Source organism: Drosophila tropicalis, unplaced genomic scaffold (assembly GCF_018151085.1).
Source record: "Drosophila tropicalis isolate 14030-0801.00 unplaced genomic scaffold, ASM1815108v1 contig_905, whole genome shotgun sequence".
Lineage (NCBI taxonomy): Eukaryota > Metazoa > Arthropoda > Insecta > Diptera > Drosophilidae > Drosophila > Drosophila tropicalis.
The window spans coordinates 849,359-873,772 of record NW_027173405.1 but is presented as its reverse complement, the minus strand read 5'-3'; the positions used below and the strand labels follow the sequence as shown (position 1 = coordinate 873,772).

General features: G+C 38.6%; 1 protein-coding gene across 1 annotated transcript in view; it reads left to right on the top strand.

The window, feature by feature from the left end:
- LOC137586136 (calcineurin-binding protein cabin-1-like) overlaps nucleotides 1-24,414 on the top strand; it is a 1,431,569-nt gene that overhangs the window by 1,317,650 nt on the left and 89,505 nt on the right. Inside the window, exon 13 of the mRNA XM_068302145.1 lies at nucleotides 22,461-22,568. Within this exon, the coding sequence (XP_068158246.1) occupies nucleotides 22,461-22,482 (22 nt within the window). The 3' untranslated portion in view covers nucleotides 22,483-22,568. The remainder of the gene's footprint in view (nucleotides 1-22,460; nucleotides 22,569-24,414) is intronic.

Here is a 24,414-nt window from a genome sequence, read left to right as displayed (position 1 = left end):
TGCTCCGAACTGGACAGACAGAGCGCGCGAAAGAGACCCCGTGACTCCACCATCTACAGAATCCACAACCTAGCGCACCAGAACTTGGCCAGCAAACTCCAAGTGGCTTAGAGGCCCTATTGATCTCACTGAACCAAAACATGACCGCTTTTATGACGTTAATGCAAAACTGTATGCAGGAACTGATGCGGAATCAAATTCTGCTTATCCAGAAGCTTATCGCCAAAAAAAAGAAACACGACCTACTTCGATGAGTGACAATATGTAGTCAATAATGTATGCATTTAAGTTGGCGAAACCTTCAAGAAGTAGACACGAGCGATTGAGCGAATCTGCCACAGTCGAGGGACCTAGCATCGTTTGATGTGCAGTATATGATGCTCCCGAAACGCTTTAGTGAAAGGAAGGTTGAGAACTGGTTCTGACAAACCCGTCCTAAGGCAGCACCAGATTGCTGCTTTGCCAAACGTGTTGAAACTTTTGACATCCTTTCTACCTCGTATTGTAAGAATAAGGCAGGAAACTCTTGACTAAGCGCAGGTACTGAACTTCAGGCAGATTGGCCAGTGGCTCCTTAGGTGTCGCTATCTCGTCCCATGAATGGCTACTGCCATTTGGCTAAATAGCGATTTCACGCCTGCATTTTCGCCCAGGACTTGTGTGATCTCCTCCCTGTATTTGGATGTTTGTTTATCTGTACTGCACTGAGGAAAACTGAACCTAATTTTAAAAAGTACGCTATGATTGTTATTAGGACGGCTTCCCATTTAATACCCTTGCAAAAGAAGTATATTAATTTCGGTCAGAAGTGTGCAACGCATAGAAGGAAGCATCTCCGGTCCTATAAGGTATATATATTCTTGATCAGCACGACGAGAGGAAATCAAATACGTCCGTTCGTCCGTCTGTTTCAACACAAACTCGTCCTAGACCTTTAAAGCTATAGCGTTAAAATTTTGCATGTAGGCTTGCATATACTGCTTATTTTGTGTATCTCGGATTCAACCGGACCATCGGACCAATATATCATACAGTTCCTATACAAACATAAAAGCCACGAACAGTGATTTTTATCAAAAACTTCGTTATTTTCTGAGCTACTGTCGTTAAAACGTGTAAGTTTATTTCTACTTTAAACGACTGTGCCGAATTTGATCAAGATCGGGTGACTACATCATATAGCTAGCATAGAAACGATCAGTTGAAAATAATTACTTTTATGAATAACTTCGTTAGTTTTGGCGCGATTGCTTTAAAATAAAATATTTGTTAATGACTTTTTTAAATTTGATCAAGATCGGGTGTTATAGGAACAATCGTTGGTAAACGGTGACAATGATTAATAACTTCGTTATTTTCTATTGTTAGATTGTACACCATTCTTTCGCAAACATAAGACTTCTTAGATAATACGTTGCTAGGGAAAGGGTAACAAAATACTTCCAAGGGTATGCAAGTTAGCGGTCGAAATAAGCCCCTTCCCTCTGGTTTTTAAGTATAACCTCTCTTTATCGCGAGGCAGCATGTTTTATTTCGCATTCTCAAATGAAAGATTGTATTCATTTTAGAAATCTGATTTTATTATTTTTATTTAAAACATTATAGATTATTTACAATAGCTTTAATTCTCCCGGTCAGTTGCAGTTGCAATATTTTGCCAGAAAGCAAAAAATTAGAAGGTAAGTAACTTTATCCTGTTCAGATGACAAAATGACGTGTCTGCGTGAGTGGCCTTGGTAGAGAGTGGAGACACAGTAAGCATGCCACTCAACTGTCGTTTCCTCTCTCTTGATCCTTATGATCAAATTAAACGGAACAGTTTATCTAACTTATATGTAAATGGCGTCATCGAATCGTAAGACGCTAACGTCAACTAATTTGATTAAACTTAACTCAATATTAACATAATTTCTGAAGATGACGGAACTAATAAATATGTATTTTTTTTCAGGCGATATATAATGGATTCAGATCGTTTGAGACTTCTTGAAACAGCTATAAAGAATTGCCAAAAAGTTATTCGAAAAACACTTAATGAAACTCTTTCCGAAAGCAATGAAAAAAAATTATTAAATTTTTTAATCGAAATCTACAAAATCCAAAAAAAATCGTTTAAATATATTGGACAAAAAGAGACTTGGTTTGAAAATATTTTTGTAGAAGTATATTTAGCATACATAGGCAATAAGTTAAATATTTCACCTAGTAATGTTAACTACGTTGAGTTAGCCGTAAAGCTGTGTCATCAGGAAATCAATCATCAAAAAATCTTGGAAAAGCAAAATAAGCAAGGATTGATAAATGCAGAGATCCCTGATCAGGTAAGAAACAAAGCTGGTCAACTGAATTTATTTTGAGTTGGTATTAACTGCCAAATTATTGTGGTAACTTTTCTCTCTCATTAACGTTTGCAGTAGAATTAATGAATAAATGTTTTAGCAACAAAGCTTAGTTCATTGATAAGTTTAATGAAATGGAGTCTGTAAGTCGTCTCGCCGACTTATGTATACCATTGTATTAAAGGGCGAGAGTCGAGTGCTGAAAAATGCCGAAAAAGTGTGTTTATTAATAAATTTGGGGCCAGGGATATGCTTACATTGCAACCTTACCATGAGCTTAACTGGCTGTCCTGCAGTGAATACGTTAAAGGCCTAAACTGATCGTGCTTGTGTACTTATAGACAAACTGGATATGGCTTGAGGGTATACCGCACCGCACAGTGAAAGCTTTACCATTAGAATACTACACAGTTGCTATACGATACCTCCATTTTATTATACCATACAGTTCAAAGCTTACTTCTGAACAGACAAAACGTATGTACGGAAAGTTCTTTTGCTCGCGCCCTACCGCAAACCAAACTCGTAAACAAACAAAAGCACAAAACATAAGACAAAAAAAAAAAAAAAAAAAAACAGTTTAACTTAATAAAACTGAAAATAATCCCCGTTACGATGGGGACCGACGATCCTCCCGATAAGCTGAAATTAATGCTTGAGCCCAAATTTTTGATCATGAAACGCAGTGATGATAACTCAATGGCAAATATATCTCCGTTCTTGATTAAGAAATCTATTGACTTCGCTTGCAACGGTGAAGTGCTAATGGCCAAGAAAACACGCGACGGAAACCTATTAATTAAAACAAAAAATGGTATACAAGCTCTAAAGTTGATAAAACTACAATTGCTGGGACCTTTCCCTGTTGTAGTTTATGAACATTCTACCCTAAATGTCTGTAAAGGTGTCATTTACTCAAATGATTTCCGCTTCCTAGCCGAAGATATCATCAAAGAAGAACTAAAAGCCCAAAACGTCGTTGAAGTGAAGAAAATAATGAGAAAAGTCAACAACGAACTGGAAGAAACTGGATTGATCATACTTACACTTGCCTCACACACAACACCAGAAAATATAAAAATAGGATACGAACTGGCGAAGGTACGCTCGTCCTCAGAAGAGCAAATGGAATGCTCCAATGCAAATAAAAATAATCTTCCTGTGTTACGATACCCATTTCCATAAAACTCTCTAACTATCTCAATGTCTCTGAAAGTGATACAATGGAAAATTAACGGCTACAACAACAACTACAGTGAACTCCAAGTCCTTATATCAAAATACAGGCCACACGTTATAGCCCTACAAGAGACACATATTTTAGCACACAATATTCACCCCACCCCCACCAACAATGTAATGATTACTCTTAACTCCTCTACATCATATGGTGGAGTAGAGATTCTCATCCATAAGTCTATAGAATATAAAGAAAGAATTCTTAGATCGGACTTTGATGCCATCTGCGTTGAAATCTGTTCAAAGAAAAAGCTTCAAATAATTTCTGCATACATTAAACCTAGTGTAAAGTTTAACCTAAACAACGTCTTCTTAGTTCTAAGCATTCCAAATAACCTTCCGAATTTAATATTTATAGATCACCTGGTGACTAAATCTTTGGACACAAAAAATCATATTTCAATAATATCTCTCGACTTTGCTAAGGCGTTTGATAAAATAGGAATACATGTCGTAATAGATCAGCTTATTAAGTGGAAAGTTGGCCCAATTATACTTAATTACGTCAAGAACTTCATGACAAACAGAAAAATACCAGTTAAAGTAGGAAAGTTCTATTCAAAATCACTTCCACTCGAGAATGGTATTCCTCAAGGATCGCCACTCTCAGTGATCCTGTTCGTCATTGCATATCAAAAACTTACTTATGATTAAATTAGACAAAACAAAAAATAAAACAATGAACCTCGACTCTTTATTTAGCAATATAGCTGATTGGTGTCTCTACTCCGGGGGAAGTCTTGCGCCCGCGAAATGTAAACATATGCACATCTGCAACAAACACAATTGCACATGTAAAGTATCTACCGGCAACTTTCAAATTCCGAATGTAGATTCCTTGAAACTTTTAGGTGTTACATTCAACAAGAAACACAAGTGGAACACACACATTGACGCACTTTCCCTTTCTCTGTCTAAACGCCTAGATATTATTAAATGTCTTTCAGCACCTAAATTCGGATGCAGTACACTCACATTAATATCTATCTTTAAATCGCTTTTAGTGACCAAAATAGACTTTGCCTTGCCAATATATGGAACGGCAGCACCAAGCCATTTAAAAACCAGAGGGCCGGGGCTAACTTCGACCGCGTCAAAGTTTGTATACCCTTGCAACTTTTTTGATAACTCTTTCCTTACCTATTAGCCATCAATGTGGAAGAACGTTTTATCTAAAAAGGCTTATGTTCGCGAAAGAATGGCCTACAATCGTAGAAAATAACGAAGATATTGATCATAGTCACCCGATCTTTATCGATCTTTAATTTGAAAGCAATCGCGTTAAAAGTAACGAAGTTATTTACAAAGGTGACTGTTTTCGACCGATCGTTCTTATGGGAGCTATATGATATAGTCACCCGATCTTGATCAAATTTGGCACAGTCGTTTATAAGCGAATTCAACTCTCTAATATTAAGTTTTACCGTAAAATCATAGAAAATAACGAAGTTATTGAGAAAAGTCACTGTTCGTGACTTTGGGGTTTGTATGGGAGCTATATGATATAGTGGTCCGATCCGGCTGAATCCGAGATATACAACGCCTGCAGTATATACAAGCCTACGTGCAAAATTTCAGCTCTGTAGCTCTTACGGTCTAGGAGGAGTTTGCGTTGATCCAGACGGACGAACGGACGGACGGACATGGCTATTTGAACTCGTCTCGTCGTGCTGATCAAGAATATATATACTTTGTATGGTCGGAGATGCTTCGTTCTATGCGTTGCACACTTCTGACCCTTTTTGCAAGGGTATAAAAATTAGAACAATCCTAAACTCGGGAGTGAGGATAGCCCTGGGAGCATTTAGAACCACGCCAACTGCAAACTTACTGTTTAAAGCAAACGTCGCACCCCTTGAAGTCAGAAAAGAATTACTTACATCTAGTCTCTTTAACCTCATATTAAACAGCGCTGACTCTCCAATCAATAACGTAATAAAAAAATACAAACCACCGAAAGTGGGGAAAAAACATTCGGTTCTGGACAGAGTCCCCTTATCAAGCAAGTCTATTGTAATCAGCATAAGACCTTCAAAGAAACTGAAACAAAAAGCCCCCCCATGGGCGCTTAAGTCGAATGCAATAAATACACAATTTAGCATCTTTAACAAAAGCGCAACGTCTCCAGAAGTATATAGACAGCAATTCCATCAATACAAATCAGAACAGAACAATAAAACATTTATATATACAGATGGTTCGCAAATAAATGAATCGACAGGTTACGCTATAACCACTGATACTGACGTCTTAAAAATTGGCCTTCTTCCGACATACTCAACTGTGTTTTCTTCAGAATCAATAGCCATACACGAAGCCATATTACTCTTAAAAGAACGAAAAGGAAAATTTGTTATTTGTTCAGATTCTCTCTCCTCCCTCAATGCCATAAAAAATATTAGCAACAATTCCTATCACATTCTTCCTTCTGTGGATCCCTAGCCACATTAACATAAAAGGAAATGAGTTTGCTGATAAAACAGCAAAGAATGCTAGGCTTTTTCCCCTTATTTATACACAAAACAACAATAATACAGATATAAAAAACCAAATAAAAAAGTTGTAACACAAAAATCAACAAAATGCTTTCATAGATACATCTAACTAGTATCAACTGATTAATTCAGAAAAAAATAGTATAAAAAATTATCTCGTATAGAATGATAAAGTAAAGATCTCTTGTAAAGATTTTTTTTTTTTTTTTTTTAACGTTTAATATATATTTGTTGAATCTACTCTTAAATTAGAGCCTAACAACAAGTTTGAGATATTTTTCTTAACCTAGTACTTAAGATAAATCCTGGGGATATTGCAGGCGGCCCGAATCACTTGTTATTGGGTTGGTCTGTCATTTCTTTTAAGACGAGTTCTATTATTAGTTCGCGTAAGGGAATTGGCAAGAACATTTGGGTGTGCATCCAGTTTCGCAGAATACTTTAGTTGTTGACTACCTATTTCAGATTTTACGCTAGGTATATTTAGATCATTTTGAATGTTGTCGTTCCGTATTTTCGACTGCGCTCTTTGTATAATATCGACATTGCTGGTACTTGCCTTCCCCCATAGTACGGCTCCGTAAGTCCAGATGGGTTTCAGTACGGTGTTGTATAGGAGGACTTTATATTCCAGACGTAGAGGGGACCGAGCATTGATGATCCAATGTAGGCTACTTGCTTTCAGTTTAAGCTGTGACTTTTTTTGCTTCGATGTGCTTGCGCCAAGTTAGTCTTCTGTCTAGGTGGATGCCAAGGTAAGTGACATCCTCGGCTTGAGGAACTGGTACGTTGTTTAGCATTAGAGCTGGACAGATTCTTTTGTTAAGCGTAAATGTAACATGTTTGCATTTCTGCTCGTTGACCCGGATACGCCAGGTTGCTAGCCATTCCTCTACCACCTTGAGGTGTTCCTCTAATTTTGCAGAGGCTTGTATTGGGCATTTGGATCTGCTGAGGATTGCCGTGTCATCGGCAAAAGTGGACGTTGTAAGTCCTAAACTCGTTGGTAAGTCTGCAGTGTACAGTAGGTAGAGCAATGGGCCGAGTACACTGCCTTGCGGTACACCAGCTTTGATTTCAAAATCAGCCGAGACGGAGCCATTACATTTTACAGCGAATTGCCTATTGTAAAGATAAGATTCCATGAGTTTGTGGGTGTACTGTGGCAGTTTTTGCCGGATTTTGAACATCAGACTCTCCAGCCAAACTCTATCGAAAGCCTGGGCAACGTCGAGAAAGACAGCCGCCAGTATTTTTTTAGTTCGAATGCTGTTCGTATTTCGGATGTTATGCGATTCAATTGTACCATGTTTTTCGCGGAAGCCGAACTGGTGTGAAGGGATTGTGTTCTCCGATGCCAGAAATGAGTTTAGTCGGATCTGCAGGACCTTTTCAAAAAGCTTCGAAAGACATGGCAGCAAACTAATTGGCCTATAGGATGATGGCTGGGTTTTGTCCTTTCCCACTTTAGGAATCATGATGATAGTGGACCTTTTCCATGTTCTTGGGAAGTAGCCAATTCTTATTATAGCGTTGAACAGTTTGCAGATGTATTGTATGGCAATGATAGGGAGTTCCAGGATCATTTTCGGTGTGATTAGGTCATGGCCAGGGGCTTTTTTTGGCTTTATGTGGTTTTTAATAACTGCAGTGATCTCGTCCGATTGGAGTTCCGAGTACTCACTATCCGTTAGTGTGCTCGAAGGGAAAAGTACAGATGAGTTTGATGTTGGATTTGGCTGGAAAACCATTTTAAGATGTGTGGCAAATACGGATGCCCCACCTTCGTCACTGCGGGCCCATCCACCGGTTGGACTCCTTATCGGTGAAATTGTCTCTGCAGGAGCGCTTAAAGTTGGGTGGGCTTTCCACAGAGGATGTTTAGTGCTGGTTGGGCTGAGCTTTTCTATGTATTTTCTTTGAGCCCAGCTTTCCTCTTGTCTTAACGCCTTGGAGAGGTTGCGATTAGCATGCCTTAGGCGAAGTTTTGCTGCTGGTGAGCGAGTAATCTGCCATTCTCTTCTTAGACGTCGTTTTTCCGTTACTAATTGTTCTATCCGCCGGTTCGTAGGCCTGTCAACAGGTTTAGTGTAAGAAGAGGCAGGTGGAGTAGATACTTTTGCTGCAGCTGCCATCATAGACTCAAGTGCAGAGACGCACATATCAATGTCCTCTGCAGCATTCAGTTTCGGCGAACAGTCAATGTGGGCACTCATGTACATTTTAAATTTAAGACAATTTGTTTTGTTGTTTGTAAGCCTATATGGGCGATCAAGTACTTGAGGTCTTGTTAATAGTGTGAATAGTACTGGAGAGTGATCGGAAGTTAGATCTAGCAGTGTATCCGCAGTGATCCGATTACGTGGAATCCTCTTGGTTACTGCGAAATCAATCAAGTCAGGCACTTTCTGTGGATCTGTGGGCCAATAAGTAGGCCTACCCGGTGAGACGCAATCCATCTTATTGAGAGGGTTGACTATTGTGTTGTACCACTGCTTGCCTTTAGGATTTACCAGGCGAGATCCCCAGTGCGTATGTTTGGCGTTATAGTCCCCTGCTGCAATGAAGCGATCTCCGAGTGTGTTAAAGAAATCGGTAAATTCCTTTTCAGAGATTGAGAAGCGTGGTGGGCAGTACAGGGCAACCAATGTAGTGTTGCCGCAGCTGGTTTGGACGGTTATAGCAGTTGCTTGTAGGTGCTGTGTTTCAAATCTGTTGAGGAACGAGTGTTTTATACGGTTTTTGATTAGGATACCAGCCCCGCCATGAGCTTTTCCGTCTGGATGGTTTGTTGCATAGAAGGTATATTTTGGTATTTGAAAATTATTTTTTGATGTTAAATGTGTTTCCGAAATCAGCAAAACGTCGATTTCACTTGAGTCTAGGAATAGTTGCAGTTCATTTTTGTGCTTGGAGATGCCGTTAGCATTCCAAAGACATAGACGTAGGGAAGCCATTATTTATTCTCGATAAGCTTCTGGATAAGCAGGTTTTGATTCCGCATCAGTTCTTGCATACAGTTTTGCATGAACGTCATAAAAGTGGTCATGTTTTGATTGAGTGAGATCAATAGGGCTTCTAAGCCACTTGGAATTTGCTGGCCAAGCTCTGGTGCGCTAGGTTGCGGATTCTGTAGATGGTGGAGTGACGGGGTCTCTTTTGCGGGCTCCGTCTGTCCAGTTCGGAGCACACTAGCGAAGGATACACTAGGACTGTATGTAGCAGGCAAGTTAGATGATCTAACAGCCTTGGCAAAGAATACCTCCGGTGTAGTTTTAGAGGCGTTGACGGTGATTTTTGGTCCAGCTGGGGGTTTGCGCCCGTTTAGGTGAGATTTAAGATCCTTGAAGACAGGACATTCTCTGTAGTTGGCCGTGTGGTTCCCTCCACAGTTACTGCATAATCTTAGTGCGACATTGTTTCTGTCCTTGGTGCAAATGCCATCTTTATGATGTTCGCCACAGCCAACACACACTGACCTGAGATTGCAGTTGTTAGAGGTGTGGTTGTATTCCTGGCAGTTTTTACACTGCGGTGGTTGGTGTCTCTTATGAGGCTCCTCTACGGGGATTCTTCTGTGCAATAGGAGCTGTAGGTTGTAGATTGGGTGCACTTCATTTGGCTTCGACCGCTTTGCATCTGGTTGGAGCTCGATTTTAAAGAGCGGCTGTGCGACTTTGTTCCTGTTGATGATGTTGACAACGGATTTGACCGCAAACCCTTTTTCGACCAACGCGTCTGCTATTTCTTGAGTAGGGACCGATGGCTCAATCCCCTTCAACACAACCTGGAGCCCTTTACTGCTTTTTAGTTGGTAGGTATAGAAGTTGATGTTAGCATTACGGAGGTACTTTTCGATGATGCGGAAATTGTCCTCAGTTTGGGTTTGGCATTTAATTTCTTTAATGTTACCCCTATTGAGAGGGGTTACAACAAAGTTATTCGCCCCTACTATTTCTACTAGCTTCGAAATCAGGGCGCTGCAGTTGGCTCCACGGATGTATAAGGGGGGGTGGTCTAGCCGATTTAACTTTATCTACAGCGCCGGCTTGATCATCTTGCTGATCGGCAAGAATTTTAAAACGATTCCCGCTAAGGGGTGCTACTCGTTCATTTGGTTTGGTTATTTTCGGCGTATTGCCACTTTTTTTCCTTTGCGGGCTTAGCTTCCGCTTAGTTATTTTAATATATCTATCCATTCCAGTTTGGACAGAAGTCGTTGGGTTTACTATTGTGGCTGACTCAGGGCGACTTGTCGTTGACGGCTTGAGGCAGGTCAATACTTCGGCAGACGCTGCAGTAGTTGCTGTCAACGAGCTGACGGTGCTGGTCGGTGCAATCGGTGACCCAGTTATCGTTATTGATGGAGAAGCACACTGCTCTCTCCACGGTAAGTTGCTTTTGATTGCTGAGTGGCTGGCACTTTCGGTGTTATTGCTTACGCTAGCATTCAGTGGGGTCGGCGACACCACCGAAAAGTACGCGTTGTTGCGTTGGACCGAGAGTCGACGCTCACGTTGTTGTTGTAGAATTAGTTCTTGTAGCTGTTGCTGTTGGGGATCGAGAGAGCTTGGGCCCGAATTGGTGGACATGTCTTTTGTAAAGATTACGCACTTTGTTGTTGCAACTTAGTAAAGATGAAATTAAGTTTATACGTCTCCGGCTTGGACATACAAATATAACGCATGCACACTACATGGATAAAAACATCTCAAACTTATGCCCCTTCTGTAACACCAACAACTCTATTAGTCTTGACCATCTCCTAACCTTTTGTCCCACATTCATCCAAATCAGAGCACAATATTTTACCCATCATCCACCAATAACCTTATTATCCAACCCATCCTCAGAAAACATTAAATTAATAATAAAATATCTTAAAGAATGTAACATCTTCCATAGACTATAAAAATATATGTACATAATAAATATAGAAATGAAATATATATGTAGCAAAATCAATAAATTACTATCCTTAAATTTGTAATGTTAATATTATCACTAAAACTAGCTTAACAAGACCACAACCCAAGAATTCTGTAAATAATCCCTTTCCCCCACCCCAAAAATATATATATATATATTGTATAGTAGCTGTAAGATATCTATATACTATATTTATGTACATATAATCTAGCCGAAGGCCTCAGTAGCCATTTAAGTTAACTCTACAAATAAATAAAAATAATAAATATTATACCATACACCCATAGGGTGAAATGGTATATTAAAGTCGCCAAAATGTTTGTAACAGGCAGAAGGAAGCCGAGTCGATCTAGCCATGTCCGTCTGTTCGTCCGGTCGTCCGTCTGTATGAACACGCAGATCTCGGAGGCTATAAGAGCCACCAAATTCGGTATGTATACTCGTGTATAACAGTGATTTTTTTTAAATAACTTAGCTATTTTCTGAGGTATTGTCATGAAATTTAATATTACGCCCTTAAGCCTATGCCAAATCGAATAAAAACAGTGCCATAAGAATAACTTCGTTACTTTTAAAGCGATTGCTTTAAAATTACACGTTTGTATAACTGTTAATGACTCTGCCAAGTTTCATCAAGATCGGGTGGCTATATCTTATAAATATGTCTCATGGGAACGATCAGTGGAAAACAATGACTTTAACCAATAACTTCATTATTTCTTATGCTATGTTTGTAGGCCATTCTTTCGAGAACATAAGACTTCTTAGATAAAACGTTGCTAGAGAAAGGGTAACAAAAATTTCGAAGTTAGCACCGACCATCTGTTCTTAACTAACCGTGTGCGTATAAGTGTAATTATTTTACATTTCACAAAAATCTGTCTAGGTATACTATTTATCTTATAGAGCCTTTTGTTTTTTCTATCTAGCTTATATTCTGATTCATTTCTAACAACGGTAGATTTCATATAAGAGTTTATGTATAATTTTTCAGTCACTAATAAGACTTTCCTGGAATAGTTTTTGGTAACAGGCAGCAGAAAGTAAATGTTTAAATAGTCAGTTGAGTCATTTTAAATTGTGGTCGGTGACTTGTGCTAGGTAGACAAAAAATGCTTCTAAGATGCGGTTGTTTAAGCAATTGTTGTATTCGAAAACAGGGGTGGGCACTTTTCTTCCGCATTTGATCGTTTTACCATCTGTGTGCATGCCGAAGTCAACACGAAGTTCACTTCAGAGCGTAACAACAGAGTTAGTCGGTTGCAGCATTTCGACGCGAACGCATCTATGTCGCGTTGTTGAATAAATGCACAAATTTCTTTGGGGGTTGTTTTCTCATTTATTTTCTTGCAGCAGATCATCGATTGTGCTGGTTTGAACGATTGAGCCATATTTTATCCACTTTTCATTTTTCGCAGTGTAAAGCATACACATACATTGACTGTTTGCGCTGGCTCTCTTTCTGCCTACCCCTGTTTTATTCCACAGCATTTGAATAATTTTTCTGATGAAATGCTTGTAATAATTTTGTTAGCAACTTTAAGTGATGATTTGGAAAATTTTGTAGTTACCATAGAAACGTAGGACTCATAGGTCTAAAAAATAAATTGCTGGAAGAAAGAGGGAGACGCAAGATTAGCGAAGTTGCCAAAAAAGTCAGAATAATAACATTCAGAAAACAGTAAAAAGAACAAATCAAAGAGAGAAACGAAAAACATTGAATGTTGGTCGTGCGGTGTTCGCAAGCAGAGACCGACTAGAATCTCATCCGAATCCCTTAGCCATTGGTTTGACCGTCGACACTTCCAGACGTAGGCTAAAGCGTCTGCATCCTTTAGACAGACGACCAACACCAATTGCTCGACTGCGAAACTACAGCTCATTTGTGTGCAGACAAATATGCGTGAGCACAAAGAAAGAATAAAGTTAATAGGCCACAGTTGCAAACAATCGAATGGAATTGGTTGACGTGGTACACATATGTAAAGAATTTACAATATAATTACAATGTCGGTATCAAAGGCAACGCAAAATGGTTGAAGCGTAAATTTAAATGGGTGTAGCTTACATTTTTTTTAGTTGAAATTTAAGCTAGACTTGATCTTAATATAAAATGACAAAAATTTCAATTTTTTTTTAATTTTATATGCAATATATGTATGATAGGACACGAAACCATTTTTTGGGGATTGCAGCACAAGTGCACATTACATTTGCTGCATTAACAGCTTAACGATCTCGTTTTGCACACTGTACATCTTCCTCTTGTTCTATATTCCGGCCAATGATTATAACCATCAAGTCCTAGTGATTTTGCTGGGTCTGCAACATATGCTCTTTTAGAGGGACTTGACTTAGAGCCCGTAGAAGGAGCTGGTGAAAATGAAGCTCGTTATGATGGAGCTGGTGATAATGGGGCTGGTGATAATGGAGCTGGTGATAATGGGGATGAATTTATGGAAGCAACATTTAATTGGAAATTAATGAGCGGCATATGCTTCAATTCGCCGTCTGTATGTGCTATGTTTCTATGTATGTTATGTGTTTGTTGTAACATTCAACCATACCTGGACGAGGTATAGTTAAAAACTTCTTCTCTTTGAGGCGCCATCTGTTGCTCACTCATGGGGTTCTTATCTGTATAATTTGAAACTAATTGTACGCTCTTATTATGGTCTTTCTCACTGATTAGAGCACAATTTTTCAAACGGCTGCTTCTAATTGTACCAATATGCTTTTTTTTAGAGCAATCATCAAGCTTATTGACGAAAACCAATTGTCAAAAAAAACAGTTTAAAATTTTTGTTTACTGGTAAATTAGGTGATAAAAATAGCACGACATCTGATGAAATGCCCAGCCTATAAGTCTTGTATAGAGTGAAATAGTACCTAATCCCAGACACACCAGCTCTCGTAAACATCTTTTTTAAATACTCACTTAACTTTTTTTTTAGGTGTTGAACTTGGCTTTAGGCTGAATTAATTATTTTAATGATTTTGAACACTTTCTTAAAACCTCGTGTTTTGCACAATTAATTTCTCAACTATGCTTCCGGGAGAATAGCTACAAATGCAGCTGACTACCGAACAGTCAGCTGTTAGCTCAATTAAAACATGCAGCTATATTTTTCCGAAAGATTCAAAATAAAAAATTGAAAATAACGGTAGTTTTATGCTCACAACTGGATAAAACGGCGCTGACCTAATTAATTGTCGAATTACATTGTTTTGGAGGAAAACCTTTAACTCCTCGGATGTAAATGCTGTGCCATAGTCTGACACCAACTGATCTGGTAACCCATGCGGCGTAGCGAAAAATTGCCTGAGAACTTTGATTATAGCAGCTGTGGAAGTGGAGCTAACAAGAGCAACCTCAAGCCATTTTGAGTAGAAATCGACGACTAGAAGAAAGGTTGTTCCTTGAAAAAATCCTGCGGAGCCGATGTGTAGACGGGACCACGTGCGCTTGGCTGGCTCCCAATGATGCACCGGTACCTGGGTGAGCGGCGTGTAGAGCAGTTAGAATTCTTACTCGGGATTTTGGCGGAATTACCGCGCCAAATCAATACTCCTTTACTTGTGGAGAGCTGTTCCCGACGACTATAGTATGGATGATTGCTCCAATTTCATGTCAGGCCATCCCCTTAACACCTAATTTGATACTTTCGCCAATAAGGGGCCTTTCGATGTTTGAGCGGCAATCGACTCTGCACTTACGATTGGCGGTGCTGCTGATTCGACCATAAGAGCATCATCAGGGTCTGATGAAGCCGACAATGGGCAACTGCTTAGAAAATTCGCATTGCCGATTTTCGATCCGGACCGGTGTACCAGCTCGAACGGATATGGTGACAGGAACGAAGACCGACGTAGCATCTGATTGAAATAATGTTTGGAACTTCTTTTGATGTCGTAAAAACACCCTCCAGAGGTCGTCGATTGGTAATAAGTGTGGATATAGTTGTGAAACTCCTTTACTCCTGATACCAAGGCAATGGCTTCTCGATCAATTTGAGCATAATTTCGTTCAGCTTTGCATAACGTACGGGAGGGGATTCTCCGCCCCATTTGGTATTTTATAAATTAACACTGCACCGAGTCCATATGGCGACGAATCACAAGCTAGTACTAGTGGCAATGATCCATCGTAATGCACTAATGCCGTGTCTGATCCAATGAGAAAAAGGCTTCTCACACTAGTTGTCCCACTTCCAAAGTGCATTTTTATCTATAAGACGATGCAAAGGTGGCAGACCACTGCTGCTTTAGCGAGAATGCGTGATAAAAATTTAGTAGTCCTAAGAAAGTCTGCAACTGCTTTTTATCCTTAACGGCGCATCGTCGGATACCAGTTGAGTCAATTTTGAACCCTAAAAACTTAACTAATGGTATCAAAGCGTAAGAACAGTTCATGTAATCTAGTTTCCAATTCCGTTTCCGTTTTTCCCATTACCACAATGTCATCCAGAAATATTTTGTACAATATTCTCAATACAGCTTTAAAAAATTTCTGATGCAGATGAAATCCCGAACAGCAACTGAACAGCTTTAAATGCACCCTTATGTGTAGTGATTGTTTGCAACAAACACGAGTTTTCATCGACTAATTGCTGATGATAAGCTTGAGCCAAATCAGTTTTAACCGCCGGTGGTGTTAGGTGGCAGTGCAGCTTTTTCAAAAGTTGATTTATAGTCGCCGCAAATACGAATCGCGCCGTCCTTTTTGATAACTGGTACAATAGGAGTAGCCCAATCTGAATACTCCACAGATTTAAGAATCCTATGTTTAGATAGGCGATCCAGCTCTTCCTCGACTAGTCTCTTGAAGGACTGAATATTCCATAGATTTAAGAATCCTCTGTTCAGATAGGGGATCCAGCTCTTCCTCGACTAGTCTCTTGAAGGACTACCCGTGGAGGTAGTCGCACTGGTGGCATTGTTGCAATAATGTTTTAGGTGACTGACGAACCAGTGTAAAATCCAAATTCTATTGAGAATAAGTGTCCGAACTTATTCAGAATACTTGCGATCTGTTTGTCACTGACCACTGAATGAATGCCCTTGATACTGATGCCAAGTGGGTCAAACCAGATGCAACCCAAAAGCTCGCTACAACCGCTTTTAGTGACAATGACTGGTAGATTATCAATTTTTTACCGTTGTATTGAATTGATACATCAAAAACTCTGCCCTTTACTGGAAGAACATCTTTCGACAACTCTTTATTCCGGCAGACACGCTTATCTCATCCAGATGCTGATCACGTTTGTGAAAATAATAAAACGCAGCAATTTCCGATGGACGTGGACACAGAGGGTCAGGTGGACCTGGTTAGGAAACGCCAATGATGTCAAAAAATCGTAGACTGGTGCTCCGACCAGTGTAAAGAAAGATGCCTTTTTTCGACCCTCGCCTTGGACATCATTGGCGAGCAGAAACCATTTAAATCGCTCCAAATATGAGCCTCATTTATTTGGCTGTCCCAAACCAAACGGTTCCAAACTTCCAAATGTCGTTTAATTAGCACTCGTTGAATTAATTAATTCCTTACTTTGGATTGATTCTCCCCAAATTTACCAGCAAGCGACTCTGCCATGCAAATGTGTGTGTAAACGTTGGAAAAATTTTCACCACATGTTTATGTAAACGTATATGTATATGTATCCATTTGTCCGTGACAATTTTTGATGTTTTGAGTCAATAATTCCATCCTGTTCGCCAGTTTAAAATATGAACTTGGATTATTTATTTAATAAGAATAGATACAAAGATATGATATGGCAAAGTTAGTTTGAGTGTGTCCTCTGCAATCAACATGGCTGAAAGTAAGTCCCCTTATTGGGCGAAAAATTGCGTTGCCAGACGGCTTGGCACATGACAAGGCTACATACACAACAATAAACGTATACCTATTTGTAGTTTATAATAATAATATTAAATTTATAAATTTACATGTACTACCTCAGGGTAGTCATTGGTAGTGACACAGTCTCCTGTGCTTATGTACGCGGATGTTGTTAAGCTTTACCTCAGTTATAAAGACATATCTTTTTTTTTTTTTTGCCTGCTTCAGTCCGATTTTAATGATCTTCAGAGTTGGTGTGAAACCCACCTATTGAACCTCAACCGCTCTACATGTAAAGTTACGTCCTTTTTACAGATGCAATCCATAATCAGCAACACTTTATCCTAAAGACACTTCCGTAGAGCGGTTACACATTATCAATGACTTTACTTTTAATCCCCATATTTCTGTTACAGTTAGTAAAGCTATGAATGTTCTTGGATTTGTCAATAGATGGTCAAAATAGTTTGACGATTCGTACACAACCCAAACTCTGTATACTTCCTTAATTCGTCCTATCTTAGAGAACGGATCTTGCATATAGTCTCTTCAATATAAGACGCACAACAAAAGGTTAATCAGTTCAAAAGCAATTTCTGATTTTTGCTCTTCGCGGTCTATTTTGGGAGCGCAATGTCAATTTGCCATCCTACTCCAGGAGGCTTCTTTGATCTTAAGGAGCAAAATGACTTTTTTAGGGTAATTAGCAAAGGAGGAATCCAAATCTGTGGATAAAAAAAATCTACCTATTCTAGTTTTAGCCAGAATCGACTGTGCGAAAAGTCGAACAATGATCGTTTCCCACTATAACATTTTCAGAATTGCTTCTAATTTTGAATTTCGAAAAGTCGTTAAAATTTATAAAATAAAAGGCGGTTCTTAGTTAGTTGAGCATTCTATATTATGGTTAATTATTTATCTTTATGGTACACAGCAAAACAGTTATTTATATGCAAATGCACTTGACACATAGTCGCATAGTGGGTTTGTGGCAAACCTTGGAACGACGCATTTTATCTGTAAGACATTGGAGCTTCCAAGCATTGACAACGGCAGTCTCCAAAATGGCCAAGCAAAGTGTCCACCACCATTTTTTCGATCTAATCGAAATGCGGTACTTAGACACTGCGTTGTCATGCAAATCAACTAGGAATTGTAGTTTTTAAGGAGATTAGGTTGCTGGACAACATATTGGCTGGGTTGTCCATCACGCTGACGTTTCCTGCGCGATGTAGAAATTAGCGGGTATACATTAGAGAAATTGGAAAGCAACGTGACCTCTCGTTTGTCCTGCCAGCGACAACAGACAATATTATTGACATTATCAAATTTTGCATCTATGTCACCTAAAGTTATGATAGAAATAATTGTTAAAATTCTAATTAATCAAAAGTTTACCTTTTGGCAACTTTTTTCCAGTTTTTAAATCTGGGCATGGTTTTCCCAAACGATTAGAGCGTACAGTACCAGTTGCGCAGATTGCTTCATTGCTTAATAGGCACATTAGGTAGTGCGATGTAAAAAAATTATCAAAATAGATTTGGTGACGTTGAGGGAACTCTTGTTTTTCTAACATATCCATTATTACACAAGCTCCTAGTCCCAGCTTCTTATCATACTCATCTCGAGCTATACCGTAAGGCATCATTTGGAACAAGTAGCCAGTTGAAGATGCCATGTACCAAGTTTTAAATCCAAATTGAATTGGCTTATTCTTCATATACATCTTACAGCTGTGACGACCAAAATATGGATGGATTTGCTCATCGATGGATAAATGTTCCTCAAATACTCCGAATTGGAGAAATTTTTAATTTTTTAGCTGAAAAAGAGGTTGTACTTTGCTGAATCTATTGTGTTTGTTTAGATTGTTATTATCTGCAAAGTGTAGGGTTGTTTTATTTTTTTAAACATCGTTCGCGACATGGTCTGCTTTACGACCGGGGATCCTAGTGTTATATTTGTGGACCAGTAGTTGTTTATTTGTGCAACTTATTATATCCAGACAATATTAGAATGCCAATAAATCGTTTCAAAAGAACCGTATCAAAGGATGGTGCAAATTGGAAATCATTGTGCTGCGTAGCGTATAATTTTATTTGAGTGACAATGAGATCGCTCATTTCACTATCAAAAAAAGTAAAAAATATATCCGATGGCAATTTGTGTTGCAATTTGTGTTGCAATTTGTGTTGAATGGCGAGTTTAGTATCATTAAGTGGTTCTGGGTTATAAAGATATCCAAGCTTAAGAGGCTTTTCTTCATATACGTTTCTCCATTTTGGAGCATCAAATTCAGTTGGCAACTTATATTTTGAGTTACCGACTTCTCCTGTTTTGACAGAAGTGTTATCAATTATGTTAGACAAGCCTTGGCGGTCTTTGCGAGTTTCTATATCGAAACATCCTGCAATGTCTTTTTCCAAAGATTCTTCGTTATAAAGAATTTCATTATCAATATCTTCCTCATCAGTTATCGTATCAACTTCAGCGGGTGGCAGAGCAGTAACAATTTCAATCTCATCATCAACACTGTCTTCGAGTTCTTGTAAAACATCTTCAATGCAAAGTGCATTTCGTCGTTGGTACAAGGTACTCCCGCTGGTATTGGATTTGTCCAAGGTAGTGTCCATTCCTGACTAAATACATGAATTTATATTCACATAAACACAAATTTATATATGTTTGCCAAAATTTTACTTTATTATTTTACTTGAACCCAAAATTATCACAAATTTCAACTCAACTGATATTTCAGAGTTTCACAATAGAACTTAATGCATACACTTTTTAATATCACAGATGATCGAAAAATGAATTAAAACAAATACGGCGACATTTACCGTTTGTGTATAGCAGTTGTGCCGAAATCGTTTTTATACCCTTGCAAAAAGGGTATATTAATTTTGGTCAGAAGTGTGCAACGCATAGAACGAAGCATCTCCGACCATATATATATTCTTGATCAGCACCACAAGACGAGTTCAAATAGCCATGTCCGTCCGTCCGTCTGGATCAACGCAAACTCCTCCTAGACCGTAAGAGCTACAGAGCTGAAATTTTGCACGTAGGCTTGTATATACTGCAGGCGTTGTATAGCTCGGATTCAGCCGGATCGGACCACTATATCATATAGCTCCCATACAAACCCCAAAGTCACGAACAGTGACTTTTCTCAACAACTTCGTTATTTTCTGTGCTTTTATGGTGAAACTTAATATCAATAATATTAACTACTGTGCCAAATTTAATCAAGATCGGGTGACTATATCATATAGCTCCCATAGGAACTATCGGTCAAAAACAGTGACTTTTGCGAATAACTTCGTTACTTTTAACGCGATTGCTTTCAAATTAAACATTTGTTAGTTTGATATATCTGTTAATGACTGTGCCGAATTTAATAAAGATCGGGTGACTATATCATAACGCTCCCATAGGAACTTTGATCAACATCTTCGTTATTTCCTATGATTGTAGGTCATTCTTTCGCAAACATAAGCCTTTTTATATAAAACGTTCTTCCAAATTGATGGCTAATAGGTCGGGAAAGAGTTACCAAAAAAGTTGCAAGGGTATACAAACTTTGACGCGGTCAAAGTTAACCCCGGCCCTCTGGTTTAATGTACAGTTTGCGCAGGCACTCACGCTTGTGTGTTTGGATATGTAAAGAGTGGAATGACAAACGACGAAAATATAACTGTTCGGTTTTCTATTATTGTACATGTGCGAGTACAGTAATTGTTTGATTAAATACTTGCGGTTTTATTCCAATGACTTTACTGCAGTATGTGGAGAGTTTAACGTGGTATCATATGCATTAATGATGTCGACTTTTCTTCCTAGATGTCTCAACGGGTGTTTGATGATTGATTGCCTCTTGCAATCCCTTTTCGGAAACTTGTGGTGGCTTAAAAAATTATGAAACGACGAGTCCTACTTAGTTGCAATTAAACCAAAACTTATTTAACAGCAAGTTTCTGGTCCTGTCACGGTCGCAATTTCTCGGCCATATATTCAACTCTTCCTCGTTTGAAATCGATGTTTCAAAACTTCCCTTGCCACAATCTTCCCGAAGCAGATTAGACGACGTTATGTAGTTTTACATTTTTTGCGTCTGTCGCATTCGAGTTCTCTTGGTACAGTAAATTCTTAAATTCTTATATGCTACCAGAGAGAGTAATTCCAAGTAAAATGTAAAGGGAAACGCAAGAATAGAGCCAACAGTGATGCTAGAATGAACTCTCTTTGAGCTTGCGAGATATCGATTGTTTAGCTATTTAACCTAATGGTTAATATTTCAGAATAATTAAATTAATGAGTTTAAATTCAGGATTTCTCCTCCAGTGATGTAATGAGCTTAAATTCAGGAGTTCTCCTCCAACACCATGGGTCACGAAAATTACTACAAAGAGCGGTTAGCCCTCGCACAACTTCATCAGCATAATCGACGAGCCTTTGCAAATTGTTCACGACGAATCCAGTAGTGGCCGGCAAATTTAAGAATTTCTTAATAAAGGAACGAACGATTAGCGGTTTCTTCTTCCACCTTTGCTCTAACTTCTCCCGTGCTTTTTCATATCATTGGTGACCGTTATGTGTTTCACAAGTTTCAATGCATCACCTTCCATGTATGATTTTGTTTTTTGATCTATAGAGCCTTTGAAAAAATTACTGAATTGCGGCCAATCCTCACAGTTTTCCGAAAACGTAGGAATTTTGATTCTTTTGCACTGTGATTCCGATTTCATGCCAGTTTCGTTTAGTGTATAAAGTAGCTGAGGAGTAATCTCAATAGTAAAATTGCCTGGTTTCCGTAGCACGCTATTAGCCTCTGTTAGTACATCATATGCGTTATAGTACTTCTTTTTGCATTCTTCAAGCTCCGTATTAGGGTCGATGTAAGTTTCTTCCCCTTGAGATTGGCAATAATCCTCGTTAAGATGCATCAAATGATCGTAAAAGGTTTTGAGTCTTAGTAAGCGATGGTCCAAAGCATCTACTGATTCTTCTGAATTAACTGCCTGATATGCATTGTTGCACGCACGTGTGAGTTACGTAATAGTAAATTCACGTTGTTTTATAATGGGATTCATCGTTGGACTGTGATAGTTTCACAACTAGTTAATTAAACTCTAATTAGGATGATAGAACTGTTAACTTCAGAAATAGTTAACCTTTATATTGTATGTTTCGGAATGAGTAAACTGTATTAATCTTTTATTCGGTTAGAGTTTAATTGTTGCTTAACAATGAATCCGACTGTCCCTTGCCGCTGTCAAAATGTAAGTGTTTTAGTTACTCATGCATTTGAAGCTGAGCAACATAGTTTGTGCAAATAGCGAATAACGAATGTGCAAACGTTGCGTTCACAAACAAATGCGTACGTAAAGAACAATAGAAAATATATATATATGGTCCATTGCATGGAATTTTGTATTTAAGATTGCGTCTATTTATCGTCTCTATCTTGGTTTTTGTTTTATTTTTTATACGTATTGTCATAACATTCCGATTGTGGTAGTCTTTCTGGAAATCGGTGCTTTTAATCTATAATGTCTGTCAAATAATAAATATTTTGTCGTTTTTTATTTCTTAATTTCTATTTTGCAGTAAAATGATATTGCGCCTATAAATTTGATCAAACTGCACACGGTGTGCAAATTTGTTTGAAATCGATTAATTAGTTAAGGAGTTCATTGCGGACAAACAAGCTGACATGTAAGTTATATATATATTTAAATAAACATATACATGTTTGTTTTTTATGATAATAGTATTCAATTTATAAATTAACATATTCTACCTCAGTGTAGTCATTTGGGTCCATTGCTATTCACTCTATTTAAAAATTATCTTTTATTCGTAGGAAACATATTGTTGGCCGATTTCTCTGCCATAAAATCTACTGCTTCCTCGTTTGAATTCGATGTTTCAAAACTTCCGTTGCCACAATCTTCCCGAAACAGATTAGACGACGTTATGTAGTTTTACATTTATTTTGCGTCCGTCGCATTCGAGTTCTCTTGGTACAGTAAATTCTTAAATTCTTATATGCTACCAGAGAGAGTAATTCCAAGTAAAATGTAAAGGGAAACGCAAGAAGAGAGCCAAAAGTGATGCTAGATTGAACTCTCTCTTAGAGCTTGTGATATATCGATAGTTTAGCTATTTCACCCAATCGTTAATATTTCAGAATTATTAAATTAATGAATTTAAACTCAGGAGTTGTCCTGCAACATCGTCCCCCTGTTGAATGAACCAACTTTCAAATAAATGATTCTGAAAGCGGAGCGATCTTGTGAATTGGCTTTTTGAAGATTCCTTTTGCAGTCCTAAGTTCGACTACTCGAATTTTGTCATCAGGTCCGGCATTTACAGACACTACTCTTGCTAAAGGCCAATGTTGAGCCGGCACGTTGTCTTCTTGAACTATAACTAGTTGTCCCACGGCCACATTTGGTTTTCTATAAATCCATTTGCTGCGTTGTTGTAAGTTATGAACATAGTCCCGTGCCCACAGTGTCCAGAATTGTTGTTTCAAATAGGTCACTCGCTGCCATCTATCCAGATACCGCAGTTCCGTTCCGGGAGGGTCCGTGGAATGGTAGAGTAATGATTCTGGTACTGACGTTAATTCGGTTCCAATCAATAAATTCCCAGGTGTGAGAGCATTGAAATCGTTGGGGTCAACTGAAGTGGGTGCTGTTGGCCTTGAATTAAGGATAGCTTCCACAGCCGAGAACACAGTGAGTAGTTCCTCGAAAGTAAGAGATGCGTTTAAAATATTCTTCAAAGGCAGTGTCTTCGATTTTACTGACGCTTCCCAGAGGCCGCCAAAGTGTGAAGCTCTAGGGGGAATAAAGCAAAGGTTCAATCCTTTAATTGAACTATATGTTTTTATGTGAGCTATGACGTCTGAGTTAAACAATTTTGACTTAAACTCAGCTAGCCTTGTAGCAGCGCCAACAAAGTTTGTGGTGTTGTCGCAAACCATGCTCAATGGTACACCACGGCGCGCTACAAATCTACGTATACAAAGCAGAAATGCATTTGTTGACAATTTGGAGACTAATTAAATATGAATCGCCTTTGAAGCGAAACATACAAAAATTACCGCATATGTTTTGCACGGCGGATTTCCGCGAATCCTGTAAGACGTAAAAAATGGGCCGCAAAAATCTACTCCTGTTACTAGGAATGGTAGGCATGTAGGTTGCCCATCAATTTAGTCATGAGGCGAGGTTTAAAGTGAAAGCAGCGGATGCAGCTTTGCACAAGTTTTCAAATCAACGCTCGTGCGTTGATGACCCAAATTCGTTCTCGTAAAAGAGATAAAATAAACTAAGGGCCAGCATGAAGATTTTTGTTGTGCAAGAATTCGATGTCTGTAGAATTGGAATATTCCAGTTATTTATTTCAATATTATTTAAGGATGTGATTTCCTTATTTAATCTTATTTTGTTAACAATGTTTCTTTGTATTTAGAATACATATATTTATTAATTATTATAATTATTATAATGGCCTTAGCGACAAATTTGGGTGTGCGATGTGATCGAGACGA